The following is a 17738-nucleotide window of genomic DNA, read 5'->3' on the forward strand; positions in this document are numbered from 1 at the left end:
TGCTCAGATCAATTCGAAAATAATAAAATACTGAGATTTGATTGGAATTTTTTTGTAAAACCCCTTTTTCCCTTAGTACCATTTTTAAGAAAATGTTTTCTGTCCCTTTATAGAATGTGTGGAAGTTTGGCCTCAAATAGCTGGCTAATTGTTCCATTAACAAAAATAAATGTCTTTGATGCTCTTCAGGTCATTCTTCTGTTTTTGAGAGCAGTTGCCTTTGACATACAGGTCATTCTGTTATGACATGCATTTCATCAGCATGAATCATCTATAATACGATTGACCAGTTGTGGACGTTGTTTGGATAAGGCGAACTTTGTGAACGGGTGTAGCGATTTTCTATTAGTGATCTTCTACAGTGCAACTTTCTATAGTAGTTTTCCATAGCGCAATTTTCTATGACAAAAGTTTGCAAAGGAACACAATTGTTGCATTATAGCAGAACAACCTGTGTGTGTGCTGCTGATTTACTCCGTTTCTTTGCATTACATCTTGTGATAAATGTATAATCATAGATAGGAAGTTCAGTAGGAACTGTTTTTTGCTGTGATCACGGCAGTTTCTGAGTGAAACTCTGAACTGAAAGTGATGCAGTGTGACTGTCTCACACCAAAGTTCTCTTATACCACATCCAGTTTGCTACTAGATATCCTCCTCCGCTCCTCACCAGATCTTAATGACTTGTCCCTTTCTCTCAAGTGCATGGCTATGATCCATACCCATGAGCTACTCCGGAAATTCATCCTGTTTTTAAGTCGAGATGAGCAATGTGGCGATATCTGTGTATGCTTGGAGGGAAGCCATACACTTTGTCTGCAGGGTGAGTGTTTCAGGAATATTGACTTACTCAAGGTTACGCTTACATTGGCAAAATAAAAACACTGCATGCCAGGTTCCTGGTTATCCTTTATGTCACTTACTGAGTGGACCCCGATTTTGTGTTCTGAAGTGAGATAATACCAGGGCACTCTGAGAGTGATATAAAAGATAATTGGAAGTGACTACACGGCAGGTTTCAGATAAAGTGACTCATACATGATTTCCCTTCCTGAACATCTAATAAAGTTGGGTGCTACAATTTATTTCCAATTTCTAGGGTATTGAGAGAGAAGATAAAATCCCAGTACTCAGCACTCTCAGTGGTTTTTATTGGGAAGCTGCATGTGAATTTGGTGTAACCTTGCATATGATGTCTCCCATGGCTTGACTGATTTACTGATGCTCACTGTTCAAGCTCACCCACGGGTGGGGAAATGTGGCCAAGTGTGACAAAGCTGCAAATGCTCATCGAACCAGAGCCTGGTATGAGTCAGGGAAAGTGAAGAGAAAATTGGGAGGGGAACTGAATTAAGTTAATCTTATTTGGAATATGGAACAGAATAGTCTCTGAATATTGATAAAAGTGGCTGTTCGTTCTTAACTTTAATTTTTTCAAAATTAAATCTGTCCAATTTGACACAGGGAATCTAATTTATCTGGCCTACCTATCTGAGAAAGTTTTGGAGGAGGAGACACATCACTTGGTCAGTGTGTTGACTGCCATGCTGTCGTATTGCCAGAAGTATGTATCTCAGAAGAAGTCCAACCTGACACACTGGCACCCAGTACTGGGCTGGTTCTCGCAGACTGTTGATTATGGGTATGTGCTGGCAGTGGATATCTGTATCATTATGTTTATCTGATAATGTCTGTCAAGCTGATAGTGTTTACTTATTTTGGTTTCACTATTCATTGATCTCTATAATCTGAAGTTCTCTTAATGGAATCACTGGTTTAGGATACTCATTTGTACAGTATCTAATGTGTACTTTGCTTGACCTGGGAGGATTTAATACTAGCACTGTGGGGTAGAAAGTGTCAAACTGTTCCAAGCACCAGAACTTTGTTAGTTTAGTATCAGAATTTAATCAAGTTTACAACATAAAGCTTTCCTACCCTTGGTAATTACTGCTTGCTGTCATTAATTTGCAATTATTCTCACCATCTTGCAATATTAATTTTTTTTTATTTATTCAGAAATTTAGTGGGCTGTGGCATTTAAATCCCACCTAGGGGTGATGTCTTAAACTTTCCTTTCTTGCTGTTTGGATTCACTTAAGACCCTTACATTGTGGAAACCTAAAAAAATTATCATCGAGTGTGCGTGCAAAGTATGTGTCATACATAATTTAGCACTAAATCCCACCATTTTAAACTGGTTCCACAAGAATATGTAACAATATATGGTTAGAAATGTAGATTCGATTAAGAAATTAGTATCATTATTTTAGTTCACCACACGCATATTAAAAACATTTAAAGATAAAGGTTGATTTGGAATTATCATGGCAAAATCCACTTCATCTAGCAGGAAAAGAATATATCTAAAAGGGAACATCGAGAATTCATGCGTATGCTATTACCAAGGGTCCTTGATTTTATCAACATCTGACTTACGAACACTCTAATTATGAATGCGATCCCATGAAGTGATATAATTTTAAAGATAAACCACATGAATGTTTCCTGCACTTACAAACGACTATTCTATATTGCCGTGCGTTGAGTTCCAATGTGCGTACAAATAGATTTACAAATAGACTCCAGAATGGATCCTGTTTGAAACTGGGGGACTGTCCGTAATTAAATGAGTGCTTACCACAGACAGCAGAAAAACTATAAAAAATATTTTAGAAAAATGTGACAATAATAATTCAATAAAAAGGAAGCCTGACAAGGCAATGATAACATCATACCTGGGCATGTAATTAAAATATTAATTACAGAATACTGGATAGGTTATGTGAAACCTACAAATCCAGAGCTTTAAGCATTTGTGAAATTAGCTGTTTTGAACTCAGCAGACAAAGTTATGAAGGAATCATGCCTGGTTGAAGTTAACCCTAAAGAGAGTTAAAAGCTACGTATCACTTCACTTGCAGAAAATGCCAATACACGCATTGTCCTCAAGTTGACAGTTTCTTACAAGACAACCAGAAAGGCAGTTTGTGTTTTAAAATAGAAAACCTCTCATTAGTATAGAAGAAGGAGCTCTTCTAAAGTTGGACTAAAGACACCAGGTATAGGTATACTAAACCAGCTTTACACTGAGCCTTTTCCCCCAGACCAGATTACCAACTGAAAGTCTGTTTCTCACTTGTGATATACCAATGCATGTAAGACTTGAGTCTAAAACTTCAGGTGTGGTTCTTTCCTTCAGTATTGACATTTTCACATTGAGTTGGGCTTTTCAAATTCCATTGATAATAAAAGTTATGACACAAATAAATTTCATGATAACAAAATGAAAACTTGATAGTTGTGTTCAATGCATCATTTCAGAAGTGTCAGTCAAGAAAATTTCTCCATGGATCCATCATTAAGCATAAAAGGTACAGTTAGTAAGTTTGCAGATGACACCAAAATTGGAGGTGTAGTGGACAGCGAAGAGGGTTACCTCAGATTACAACAGGATATCGCAAAGATGTTGTGAAACTTGAAAGGGTTCAGAAAAGATTTACAAGGATGTTGCCAGGGTTGGAGGATCTGAGCTACAGGGAGAGGCTGAACAGGCTGGGGCTGTTTTCCCTGGAGCGTTGGAGGCTGAGAGGTGACCTTCTAGAAGTTTACAAAATTGAGGGGCATGGATAGGATAAATAGACAAAGTCCTTTACCTGGGGTCGGGGAGTCCAGAACTAGAGGGCATAGGTTTAGGGTGAGAGGGGAAAGATATAAAAGAGACCTAAGGGGCAACTTTTTCACGCAGAGGGGGTTACGTGTATGGAATGAGCTGTCAGAGAATGTGGTAGAGGCTGGTACAATTGCAACATTTAAGAGGCATTTGGATGAGTATATGAATAGGAAGGGTTTGGAGGGATATGGGCCGGGTGCTAGCAGGTGGGAATAGATTGGGTTGGGATACCTTGTCGGCATGGACAGGTTGGACCGAAGGGTCTGTTTCCATACTGTATATCTTTATGACTCTATGCCTCTTCTCAGGTTGAACGAAGCAATGCCTCTAGTCACCAAGCAGTTACAGTTCTTGTGGAGTGTGCGGGTCATTCGTATGCTGTTCCATGATGTGTTGAGCAAGAAACTGGCTGAGACCCAAGACATGGCAAATACTCAATTCTCCAGCCCTTCAAACAACATTCATGTCAAAAGTAAGCATCTGTTTTAATTTGCATCTTTAATAAAATGCAATAATCTAAAGGCCCATTTTCCCTGATGGTTCAATGCACATCAGAATTGTCCAGTTGTGACATCAAGACATACAGACCAGTTTGGTTTTGGACTGATCTCAGCTGAGGTCTCACCAATTCTGAGCTGGAATGGGATGGGGTGTATTAGCCAGGATTCCTTCTACTGATGGCCTTGTAGATACTAAGTAAAGATTGCATTTTGCTTATATACTCACTGTCTACACCCATACTTGACAAATCATTGACATAGAGTTACATGGAGTCACAGACTTCTGAGGCACCATATCTCCTAAGTCAATGCTGTAAAGAGGCAAGAAAACTAGTAGAAACAGTATTTGGATTTGAAATTAGTCAGCTGTGTGATGTATCTGGCTGCAACATGTTTCTTTCCTTTCTGGGTCTTGGATTGAAAACTCTACCTGACTATAGAAATAGGTCTCCCCCTTTCCTGTAGCACTAAAGTACCCAACTGAAATGTAGATTGGATGCTTTTCTGAAATGTGTGCTACTAGCAATGGGAAATTGGAAACGTGTTAAATCTCCAAGACCCAATTCCACAATCAGTACCCAGATAAGTATAAAAAGACTTTTCCATATAATGATTTGGGTTTTTCTTGTAGATCTCTTTAAACGAGCATTTCAGAAGTCTGCCTCCATGCGAAACATTCTGAAGCCAGTGGGTGGGAAGCGTGTGGACTCTCCTGAGGTGCAAAAGGTCTGCAGTATTTGTGTGCTATATCAGACAGCATTGACTACGCTCACCCAGATTCGTCTCCAGATTCTCACAGGTCGGTTTGTATTTTTGGAGTATCCCTGTAAAATCGATCGTTTTTGTGTGTGTCAGACAAAATATATTTCCAGATGAATGAAGTTGCAGCCAGATATACAGTGGAAAGGGATTTCACCTCACCAGCTATCTTCAACGGAGCATTGTTCAGCTGAAGAGGAAATGCTTCACCAATGTAATTTTCCCCATTACCCTTTATAATTTATTTATTTCTTTAAATATTTATCCAGTTTTAAAGCTATAAATGGTTCTGTTTCAACGATTATTTCAACTAGGTCTCTGTTCTTTCTCCTGATTTTTAAAAAATTCCTCTTGAATTTGTGCTCTCCAATTATCAACTCAATGGAAGTAAATTTTGTTTCTTTACCTTTTTAAATACACCAGAATTTAGATCAACTGTACTACATCTGTTAAACTTTCCTTTCATTAGTGAAATTTTTAACTAGTTTCATTATTGCTGAATTGTTTAATCCCTTTTATCATTTTAACAAGTTTCTTCTGTACCCTTTCTGTTACCTAGGCTTCAATCCTAAAGAATGTCCTCAAAACTTTACACAATACATTTGTGACACTATCACTGATTCATCCAAGTTTCGAAAGACTGATTTGAAAAAAAAGTCAATAAAATCTAGATTCTAAAACAGCTTTTTCGATTTAGCTTTTCACTTCAAGGCATTGTATTTATTGACTGAGCCATTAGGAAAACCTAGCAAACAATAACAAAATATCTTAAATAAAACATTTGAGTCATAAATCGGGAGGTCAAAGTATCGCACTATAAATGATTTTCAATGTGGGTTTAATGCTGAGTTGACTGAGCATTCTTACCTATATTGTATCCAGTGATTGGAATTTCTTGGGTTTTGAAACGTTTTGTATTTCTCTGTTTCAGGATTGACCTATTTGGATGACTTGTTGCCCAAGTTGTGGGCGTTCATTTGTGAGCTGGGGCCCCAAGGGGGTCTGAAGCTTTTCCTTGAGTGCCTGAACAATGATACTGAGGAATCCAAATCTCTTCTTGCCATGCTGATGCTGTTTTGTGACTGCTCACGGCACCTGATCACGTAAGTTTGAGAGAGGTTTGGGATCAACCTCTGGGTGCAATGGTTTTATCAGGGACGAACAGAACAATATGGTTTAAAGGGGAGCAGAAGTTGAAGATCAGGACTTCTGCTCTTAAGTACTTCCTAATTTTATAGATGAAATTAGTATGCAAAGCAGTCACTGATATTTTTTTTAAATGTCCTTCCTCTTGCCTGTGCAATGTCAGTTGGGATCATGCCCTCCAGACACTCTGGTGATGTGACTGGGGGGAAGTATCAATAATAAATCAAATGTTCTGATGCATATTCTAATAGAAAGAACATTATCATATTTCTAAACCAAACGTGTTCACCCCAGAGCCAGCCATTCTTAAAATATACTGGAGACTGGAAAATATGTCCTCAGCTTATAAAGTATGTTTTTGCAAATGCTTAGACCAGTTATTGTTACTAGCTCTTTCAATTACGTTTGAGTGATTGACTTAATATTGGCTGCATCATCTTGTCTCTTTTCATTGCAGCAAGCCAATGAAGTGAGAGCAACATTGCAGATTTGTAGAAATCCTTTCAACCATTTACTTTTAAAATGGTGTTCATGGCACAATGCAGTTTCAAAGAGTGAGCAGATTTAATTTTATTGATTCAAAACCTTCAAACTGAGTCAAATTTGGTTTTGAAATCACACTTTTCTTGTGATGTGCTGTTATAGCATGACCATCTTTGGCAATAAGTATGACCTTTAAAGCTCTGCTGGAAATTATTTTCTAATAAAGAATGTTACAATTGACTCATTATGGTGACAAAGTCATTTAATTTACTCCCTAACATCTGTATAAGTTGGAGCTCTGAGAGTATTTCTTTACCCCTTCAAACAAACCCCAGCTCCTGCTGGTTATGTTCCATGGTTCATTTAGTAGTTGTTTGGTTTAGTTCTCAGTAGTCATTTAATTTTTCTTTTTTTAATCTAACACCTTCTTTACCCATTGTCCACTTCTTCCTCTGCTACTACATTAAGTTCTAACTATTATTACAGGATCTTGGATGATATTGAAGTGTATGAGGAGCAAGTCTCATTCAAACTGGAAGAGCTGGTCACCATCTCCTCCTTCCTGAATAATTTTGTATTTAAAATGATCTGGGATGGCATTCAGGGTGAGTCTATTTCCATAATACCAAGAGTTGTAATTAGCTTATCACAGCAATAACCAAATTAGGTTTATGGAAACACTGGAGGCTGTATTCATAATTAAACATTGATTTCCTCAGCTGAAAGGCCAGTATTGTGATGGGAGATTGAACAGAATGAATTCGTACTTTCTATAGTTTGGAAGAATGTGAGGTAATTTCATTGAAACACAAGTTTTTTTTTCAAAGGTTTGACACAATAAATACTGAGAGTTCTGTTTTCCCTTGGCTATAGAGCGAAGGCTAAAAATCACAGGATAAATTATCTATACATCTCAGAAGAGAAATTCTTTCTCTTAGAAACTTGAGGTTTTTTTTATTTTGCATATATAGGACAGGGGACGTGGGTGTTGCTGGTAGGGCCAGCATTTATTGCCCATCCCTAGTTGCTCTTGAGAACATGGTGAGCTGCCTTTTTGAACTGCTGCAGTCCATGTGCTGTAGGTTGACCTACGATGTCCTTGGAAATTCCCAGATTTTGACCCAGCCGCAGTGAAGGAATGGCAATAGATTTCCAAGTCAGGATAGCGAAAGTCTCAAGGGGAACACTTAAGTGATGATCTCCTGCCCTTGTCCTTCTTAGTGGAAGTAGTTGTAGATTTGGAAGGTGCTGTCTAAGGGTCTGTGGTGAATTTCTGCAGTGCATTCTGTCAATAGTACGTATTACTGAGCATCGGTGGTGGAGGGAGTGGATGTTTGTGAATGTGGTGCCAATCAAGCGGGCTACTTTATCCTGGATGGTGTCAAGCTTCTTGATGGTTGTCAGAGCTGCACCTATCGAGGCAAGTGGGGAGTATTCCATCACACTCCTGACTTGTGCCTTGCAGGTGGTGGACAAGCTTTGCAGAGTCAGGAGGTGAGTCACTCACCACAGTATTACCGTCCTATCATCTGCTGTTGTAGCTACTGTGTTTGTGGCAAGTCAAGTTAAGTTTCTGATTAATGGTAGTCCCCAGATTGTTGATAGTGATGGTAATACCAGTGAACGTCAAGGGCCAGTGTTTAGATTGTCTCTTATTGGAATTGGTCATTGTATTTGTATGGTTACTTGCCACTTATCAGCCCAAGTCAGGATATTTTCACATTTTTGTTGTATTTGAACTTGGACTGCTTCCGTATCTGAGGAGTCGTGTATGGTGTTGACCATTGTACAGTCATTGACAAACACCCTCACTTCTGACCTTATGGTGGAGGGAAAGACCTTGATGAAGCAGCTGAAGATGGTTGGGCCTAGAACACTGCACTGAAGAACACCTGCCCTGGAGATGAAATGGCTGATCTCAAACAACCACAAACAGGGAGTTCATAGTTGTTAAAATAAGGCAGGAAAGAAGGATTGAGGTGGAAGATTAGCCATTATTTTGTAGATTGGCAACACAGGCTCTGGCCCCTATTTCCTATGTATTGTGGTGAGGGTATCCTTTAGCATTTTGAACTTTGTGTTGAAATAAGAAACAATCCTTTCATTTCTGAACCCAACATTGAATCCTGTTCAGGCTAAGATGATGATGCCGATGTGAGTAACTCTTATATACTCTCCTAATGATCTTATGTTGGTTGTTCTTTGAAATTAATTTGGCCGCATCCCCTAATCTAGTCATCAATAAATACAAGTGCATGATACAGGCTGCTCTTACTTTGGATTATTTGATCCTTAAAAATAATCATGTCCATGCACCTCTAGCTATATTTACTTCCCCAAGAAAAGCATTTTAATATATTGAAATCCCTGATATTGTTACATTCCAATCCATAGGGATTTTATGGATTTTTCTGTGTTGCCTGACATTGTTAATATTTTTAATCTGCTGATGGGTGTTTTTACCAATAATAAACTTCTCATCAAACATGATTAGTTACTAATAAACAACCTTGCCTAACTCCATTAAATCTGAATAAAGTGACAAAGTGTGGGCAGAGCTATATCTGTGAACATTGGATTCGACATTCAGTGATCTATTGGGCTACTGTGAAAATTGGACATATGCAATCCACAGTCTAGTTTCCTTTTTTAAAAATCTCATCATTCCATTCGCAAAGGGCAAAAGGGAAATACTGCAGAGTAACGTGAGCATAACAATGAACACTGAGAAGTTACCTTAATACCAACTTCTGGTTATATTCTTAGCAAGCAGATTAATATCTGAATTTATCCAACAAATGGCGTTTCTGTTACACTGAGGAAGTTCAGACCAGTTTTTCTTAAATTGTGTCTGAAGGTTTTGTTTGTTCATGCATACATACGTATGAATAAAGAGATGAGAAAGGCCATTTGGTCCCTTAAGCTTCCTCCATCATTTTGATAAGATCATGGCTGATCTGGTCATGGCTTTTCCTTCCTTGTCTGCTTTCTGTATCCTTTGATTCACTTGTCAGTCAAGAATCTATTTAACTTGGCCTTAAAAGTACTCAATTATGTTGCCTCCACCACTTACAGGGGAATTCCACAGACTTGCAACTTTCTAAGAAATAAATTTTCTTCATCTCTATCTTAATTGTTTTTAAGTTGTACACTTCTGTATCTCGAATCTCTCCCACAAGAGGAAATATCTTCTCCGCATCCATTCTAATGAGACCCCTCAGAATCTTACGTTTTAATAAAGTCACCATTCATTCTTTTAAACTCTAATGGATTCAGGCCCAGCTTGTTGAACAATTTCTCCTAAGTTAGCCCCATGAATCAGTCTAGTGAACTTTCTTTGACCTATATTGTCTACCAACGAAATCAGCCTTTTGTTGTTAATGGAGAAAAGATGGAAACCTAATTGGGGCAAAATCTAGATTAATTTTTTTTTGGATCTCTAGAAAATGCCAATGGAGAGCAACTGGAGCTATTCCATTCTGTTCATGGGTGGCTCATGACACTGTATGAGCGAGACTGTCGACGGCGCTTTGCTCCCGAGGATCATTGGCTGCGCAAGTAAGCAAACGATGAACTTTTGACACAGTGGGTGAGAGAACAATCCACTTATCTGCAATAATTTTCTCCAAAAAATGATGCAAGCACCAGTCAGGTGGTTAGTCTTTCCTGTCTTGAATGCAGTCTGCTCCCTGATTTTAAAAAATGGCCAGATGTAACAAATGTCTTATGGAAATTACCAAAGATGTACAGGTACTGAAAACTCAATGGGCTGGAAATTATCCTTGTTGCTGATGCATTTCCTGATGTGGCAGGGGGGCTTGTAGTGTCCAGCAGGTGACCTTTACTGCAACCTATGTGAAATGTTACATGAGAGTGAGGAAGGCCTCTAGTGAGCTGTCTGCCCTTGTGCCTCATGAGGCTGTAAAGTGGACAATTAAGGTCACAAAAGTGCCTCATTCCACCATCACTTCTAGTGGTGAGGCCCTTGCTTCCAGCAAGCAGCTAGACCTTCTTTGTGAATCCCCTGAGCTCAACTTTAGGCTTCCTGGTAACTGCCCCACTGGCCTGTTGAACGTGACCCTTCACTGCCTGACTGAAATCTAGGCTTATCTCAAAGATTGCCTATAGTCGTGCCTGCCTGGTGCTACTGGGATGATTGGCTGCCAGTTCTGTAATGCGGACGTTCCTTTCTGATAAGTGTGGAAATCTCACCTTTAGGTAGTGGGGCATTGGGCCTGCCGTTAGGTTTGTGCCCCATCCCCCTTGGTTTTTCAATGAGGCGGGTGGCTGTTGGCAGGACCATAGTCTCCCATAAAATTTAGCTCATTGATAAAATTGAAACTGAACAATCGCTGACTAGCGTAATATTGCAAGAGAAAAAAATTAGTATAGTACATCTATGCTCATAAGGGACAAGAGCACAATACCTGACCTTTTGGGATTAGGCATAAATTTGAAGAGAAATGAAAAATTGTCCTAGGGGAAGATTAGAAATTCTACTGAGCTTAGACTTCATTGGAAGGGGGATGCAAATGCTGTCAACATTATTTCTAAGTGGCACAAAGTGCACATGTGCAAAGAGGCTCTCTCTCGATCAATTCAAAGTGACAGAAAGCAGCAGAACCAGTGCCTGGAAATCCGCTAAATTTCCAGAACTATGATCCAAGACTTGGCAAGTTGTAGATGGAGGTGAGGGCTAATGAAGAGGAGCTTTCCCTCACTGGTGGTGACGTTTCAGTCGCCATTCCTTCATCATCTGGCAAGGGCCTCTTGCTGGGGAGCCATGCCTGGAGGCCAGGGCTGTTGCTACACTAGTTATCCTGTTCCTGTTGCTCCTGTAGCCCCATCTTCATTCATGTTCCAGAAATGCAGCAGCAGCTGGGCATGGCCTCTCTGCTCAGAGTTGTGTTCCTCCCCAAGCAGCATGGCAGCTAAGATGACACCAACAAGAGGGTAAGATCCTCTTTGTGGGCCCCAGTCTCCACCTGTGCCTCCCCCCAACCTCTAACCCTGCAACCACGCTCTGTCTGACCTTTGCCCCAACCTCCTCCTCATCTCCAGCCAGTGAAAAAGAGGAGGAATATCAGCAAGTGCACTGTTGCAACAGCCACACTGGGGGCCATCTACACATCCACAGCTGCTGAAATCATTGTGAATGGATTATAGTAGAATCAGCAGCATGTGCACACATATTCTTCATACAAAAAGGCACTTCTGCAGTCTGTGATAGCGTCCATCTTCACAATCACAGAGGTGATTTGTGTTATAAGAATTTAGTTGCAGCAACCCATGAGATTTTGAGAACAATTATTCAGATGTCTTTGTCTCGAGAAATAACAATTATAATCTGTAGATCTTATGACTTTGGTGTCAAAATGTTTTGATTCCCACTTTTTTGCCAGAATTCATTCATTAATAACTTTCTCTCTAAGGACAGAAACCAGTTTTCCTTCATCTTGGTATACTAGTGATGCCATAGTTTGCACTAAAATTAATGTTCCTAAAGCAAGGAATTGTGAATTAGAATTGTGGTATTTCATTCCATGCTTTACCATATTTTAGTTGTTTGTAAAAAGTTCTTTGTAGATTGCAGCCAGTTTAATTATCTATGAATTATGACCTGGTGGATGTCCTTTGTGTTCCTGAGTGGAAATGCAGTTGGTAATTGGGGCACACAAGCTTTCATGATAAAGGAGCTGTTACAGAACGATTCCAGAGCTGTTTGGTGAAATACGTTTATACAATTTCATGGCTTTCCTAATTGGAACAATGCACAGCCAATTACTAGCAAAATAAAAATCAGATTAAATGGTCATTCAGCATGTTGCAGATACAGAATGGCTGCCTCATTGGCTTTTTAGATAATTTTGCTACTAAATATTTAATGGTTTATACATTAATGATCTTGATGAAGGAACTGAGGGCATTCTGGCTAATTTTGCAGATGATACAAAGATAGGTAGAGGGAAAGCTAGCATTGAGGAGGCAGGGAGGTTGCAGAGGGATTTAGACAGGTTAGGAGAGTGGGCAAAGAAGTGGCAGGTGGAGTACAAGATGGGAAAGTGTGGGGTCATGTCTTTTGTTTGAAAGAATAGAGGCACGGACTATTTTCTCAATGGGGAGAAAGTTCAGAAGTCTGAAGTGCAAAGAGACTTGGGTGTTCTAGTTCAGGATTCTCTCAAGGTAAACTTGCAGGTTGAGTCAGTAATTAGAAAAGCAAATGCAATGATGGCATTTATTTTGAGAGGACCTAAATATAAAAGCAGTAATGTACTTCCAAGGCTGTATAAGGCTCCGGTCAGACCACATTTGGAGTATTGTGTGCAGTTTTGGGCCTCATATCAAAGGAAGGATGTACTGACCCTGGAACGCGTTCCGAGGAGGTTCACTAGAATGATGAAAAGCTTAACATATGAGGAATGTTTGATGGCCCTGCGTCTATACTTGGTGGAGTTTAGAAGGATGAGGGGGAATCTAATTGAAACATACAGAATACTCTATTGTCTTGACAGTAGCTGTTTGGAAGATGTTTACATTGGTAAGAGAGAGTAGGACCAGAGTGTACAACCTTAGAGTAAAAGGAAGACCTTTTAGAACGGAGATAAGGAGAAACATCTTCAGCGAGTGGCGAATCTATGGAATTCATTGCCACAGAAGGCTGTGGAAGCCAGGTGACTGAGTATATTTAAGATAGAGATAGATAGGTTCTTGAGTATCAAGAAAAGCAAGAGTTATGGGGAGAAAGCGGGAGAATGGGGTTGAAAAACTTGTCTTCCATGATTGAATGGGGAGCAGACTTGATGGGCTGAATGGCCCAATTTCTGCTCCTGTGTATTATGGTCTTATGATTTGATGCACTTTGAGACATTTAAACATAATGAGACACCATAAACTCTTGTCTGTACCAAAAGGTTTCCAATCTTGTTAGAATCTACAAATATTATTTGTGCTCTTCCTTAAAAATTCAGTTTTAAGTATTGATTAAAATATGCCTTACACTTTTATTTACATGTTAGGAATATTGATTGAAAGACTGAAACTTTGAATTTCTTTTTGATTAAAGTTTCTTTTTGTGCTCCTTCCCTGCCAAGATGGTTTGGATGTTCTTTATCTGAATGACAAGCTATTTGTCTTATTCATAAAGGGATCTGAAACCTAGCCTGATATTCCAGGATTTGGATAAAGGGAAGAAGAGAGCTCAGTTACTATTGCAGTATATCCCACACACAATTCCACATAAAAATGTAAGTACGTTTATGAATAATGACAAGGTTTGTAGGAATAGTCCCACTTAATTGAATTGTCCATCTAACAACAAACCTCGTAAGTATCCTGGCTATTGCCTTGAGCAATTTTCCTAGTAACTCTTAGAATAGTATTTTTGCCCATTATATTTTGATTTGTTAAAATATTGCAGCTAACTGATCTGGCACACTGAGCTACATTATTAATGGTCTTGCTGGAGTTACTGTGTTAGAGTGCTGCTATTTTAAGTGGGCTGCCAGTAGTGTTTAACTTAAATGCTTCAGCATTATCATTCATTTCGATCAGATAAATCGTTCATCCTAAGCCAGTCTTATGTGCTCTGCAATATCATTCACTTAAACAAGCAATACATTTGATGTATTGATGTCAGTACATCATACTTGAAGTGTATTATCTGTTTGCGTGAAAGGGCCCTTTCTGGTAACCGTGGGGGTTGTTGCATAATCAAGAGTGACCCAGATTTCAATTTTCATAAATGGTCTTAGCTGGGGAAAGGAGAACGATCGAATTCCATGACACAATAAATAAGAGTTCTGCATCATTTAAAATGAAATGCAGCATGGTCATTGCCTTTCTATCTTTTATTGTATGTATTTTGACAATCTTAATATTGATGCACTCAAAATTTGTAAATCTAAGCTCCTTCTATTCTGTGATGTGCTCTCAGATGGTTACTCATTTAATAATGGTAATAATGTTAAGAATTGTAAAAGGAGGAAAGCCACTTTGAAGGTTTAATTCAAATTTCACTTAAAAGCTTATTACTGTTTACAGAATAATTATTTGATAGTGATCTGAAATAATCATTTTATCTGTTTGAGTTGTTTTGCTGATTGAATGAAACTTGCTTGTCCTTTCTGTTGTCAGAGGGTGCTACTTTTCCGAAACATGGTAACAAAGGAAAAGGAGTCGCTTGGATTGGTGGAGACGAGTTCTGCATCTCCTCATGTCATCCACATTACAATACGCAGATCCCGAATGCTTGAGGTAACATACCCAGGATATGATACATTGTGCTTTGCTTTAACAGACTTTAATTTTAATATTCCCACTGTTAGGCTTTCTTTTCTCTATTTTACAGATACAGTAAAGAGGTCAAGACACTCCCCAAATTTTCTCGGATAATATCTAAATTTGGTACTTCAGTCATACTTTTATATTTATACTTTTAGTCATAAATTTTAATTTATTGTTTGATTTTGTTTTTTTTAGGAAATGTGACATAGGTGCACTGGGTATGTGGGGATATGAAGGAGGAGGAAAGCCCTTTGTATTCCTTACCAATCTTATTGACGAATGCATGCGGATAAAGTCAAAATATGAACATATTTTCCAATGTTTCTGTACATGTTGCTCTACAGTAGCAGTGGAATAATTGGGTTAACCATTTGTATGTGGAGTTGTGTAATCTTCCAATCCAGTGGCCCCCAATATTAGTTTTTAATGGTTTTTGACATTAAGTATTCATATTTCTAGAAAAATAAATTCAACATTAAGCTTCCAAATACAATGCCTGTGTAAATACTGTAGTGACAGGAGATGTAAAGGCGAATGATAATGTAGACCGGATTCTGCCGTGGAAAATCAAATCTGTATGCTAGAAGGCAAGCAGCTGCTGTTGAAGTGTCACATAAATGACTGTTTAGGCTTGATGTACCACACTTGCGATTCTGAGCCACTGCAATATTAGTAATCCATGCTTAATCCTAAACAGAACAGAATGTTATTACTCTTCTGTTTGAAGTGAGTTTATAAGTTGAAAATTGGTTCTCAGGCTACTGCTATTACTGCTCTGAAACTTGACAATGGCACATGCCAAGGACCGGGACCAGGACCAGAGAATAAATCAGTGCCCAATAACTCGGGCACAGGTCAGGAGCAGCATGGGGCTCGTGATTTCTGTCCCTGCCTTGGAATCTGTCATAAATAAGAACCTAGACTGACCACCTACATGTGGCTTTAGACTGTGTTGTGTGCTTTAATGACAAACACAACAGCCATTCTTAATATTGTTTGGATTCTGTAACAAAGGTTAATGAAACTTGTGTGTTTGGCAGGAATTTCAGTGCCTGATGCCTTTCTTAGTCTGATTAGAAAGGAAGGGAAACACTGTGGAACCTTTAGGGCTTTATGAGAAGCATGGTTTCAGTAAAACTCATTAATTTACCTGGGAACGCAGTGGTAGTCATGCCATTAATGGACAGAAGAACTGAGGGATCGGTGCTGAAATCCAGTTCAGGAAATACTGCAGTAATTGCCAAAGATTAAATGGAAGTGCAAAATGCTGCAAAGCCACAAGTGACTCCAAAATAAGCTTCATAATCAAAATCACAGAATTACTCTCTGCAGGAGGCAGCCATTCATCCATCTCGCCTGCACCAGCTCCATTACCTATTGCCAACCTCCTACGTTTTCCCCATATCCCTGCACACCATTAATATTCAATGGACCATTTAACACCATCAACTGAATGCCTCAATCAAACCTGCCTCCACCACATTTCTGGGCAATGAATCCAAGCACTAACAACTCGATGTGTGAAAAAGCATTTTTCACATCCTTCCTTCATTTGCACATCACTCCAAATCTACTCTTCCACCATCTTATATAATTTACAAGCAGAAATAGCTTTACCCTATCTACTTTATCCACTTATGATTTTGAAAACCTTAATCAGATCTCTTGGCCTTCTCTCCAGGGAGAACAGTCCAACTTCTTTAATCTGTCCTCATCGTTGAAATTTCTAGAACCATTCTGTTAAATCGCTCCTGCACTCTGTTCAATACATTCACATCTTTCTTATAATGTGGCACCACATAATGTAATATAATAATGTTGGTAATATATGTAATGTTCCCAAAAAGTACTTGTTTCACTGTATGTAGCTTTAAAGACCAATAGCAAGAGATTGCATGTTAATTTTAACCAAAAAAAAGAACATGTTTTTTTTTAAAGTGTCTTTACAAATTAATGAAACATAGTTCTGATTCATATCGTAGTCAGTATGTCATATTTTATGAATCAGTCAGCCATGCAATATCCCTCAAGACATTAGTTCCTAAAATACCTTATTATATATTATTTAATGTCACCTTGGCTCAATAGTGGTATTCATTGGTTCTGAGTCACAGGTCACATATTGCACACCTACTCCCTGATTTGACTCTGACACTTCAGTGAGGGATTGCTCCATTGTCCGATCTTTTCCATAAGATATCATATCAGGGCTTCATCTCTTTTTCAGCTGGTTTGGAAAAAAAATCCTATAATATTACTTAAAAAAGAACAAAGGAGTTTGCTAAGAGACCTGCCTAACATTAATTTATGAGCAACACCATTTCACCAGAACAAGTGGCAATTTATCTCTGATGTTTTCCAGGATGTTGGTGTGTTCAAGTTGGCATTTGTTTATTTATTTATAAAGCAATAGTAATTGTACTTCAGAAGCTCTTCAAAGGCTGTGGACTACTTTGGGATGTTTGGGGATGTGAGGGGCAATAATAAAAGCAGCTTCTTTCACCGTTTTCATTGTTTCTTTAGTAATAAGTTGACAACAGATGTTTTCTTTGTTTCTAGGATGGTTACGAACAGTTACGGCGTCTCCCTGTGAACACTATGAAAGGAGTTATCAGAGTGAAATTTGTGAATGATCTAGGAGTGGATGAGGCTGGGATTGATCAGGATGGTGTTTTCAAAGAATTTTTAGAAGAAATCATTAAGAAGGTTTTTGACCCTGCTCTGAATCTCTTCAAGGTAAACCATTGTTTGGGTAAAATGTGGAAGAAAATGCAACGGCAGAAGTCACATGACCCCAGGTTGTAGTCCAACAGGTTTATTTGAAATCACAATAATGGAGCACTGCTCTAGAAGCTTGTGATTTCATATAAACCCTTTGGACTATAACCCAGTGG

At 38.8% G+C, this 17738-nt stretch overlaps 1 protein-coding gene across 7 annotated transcripts in view; it reads left to right on the forward strand.

The window, feature by feature from the left end:
* ube3b (ubiquitin protein ligase E3B) overlaps positions 1–17738 on the forward strand; it is a 59574-nt gene that overhangs the window by 27470 nt on the left and 14366 nt on the right. For all 7 annotated transcript variants that reach the window (XM_072587884.1, XM_072587890.1, XM_072587888.1 and 4 more), the window contains 10 exons: positions 703–823; positions 1465–1642; positions 3982–4145; positions 4805–4972; positions 5864–6035; positions 7048–7166; positions 10005–10119; positions 13706–13805; positions 14695–14814; positions 17404–17580. In XM_072587884.1, the coding sequence (XP_072443985.1) occupies positions 703–823; positions 1465–1642; positions 3982–4145; positions 4805–4972; positions 5864–6035; positions 7048–7166; positions 10005–10119; positions 13706–13805; positions 14695–14814; positions 17404–17580 (1434 nt within the window). The remainder of the gene's footprint in view (positions 1–702; positions 824–1464; positions 1643–3981; positions 4146–4804; positions 4973–5863; positions 6036–7047; positions 7167–10004; positions 10120–13705; positions 13806–14694; positions 14815–17403; positions 17581–17738) is intronic.

This window comes from Chiloscyllium punctatum, chromosome 17 (genome assembly GCF_047496795.1).
Source record: "Chiloscyllium punctatum isolate Juve2018m chromosome 17, sChiPun1.3, whole genome shotgun sequence".
Classification (NCBI taxonomy): domain Eukaryota; kingdom Metazoa; phylum Chordata; class Chondrichthyes; order Orectolobiformes; family Hemiscylliidae; genus Chiloscyllium; species Chiloscyllium punctatum.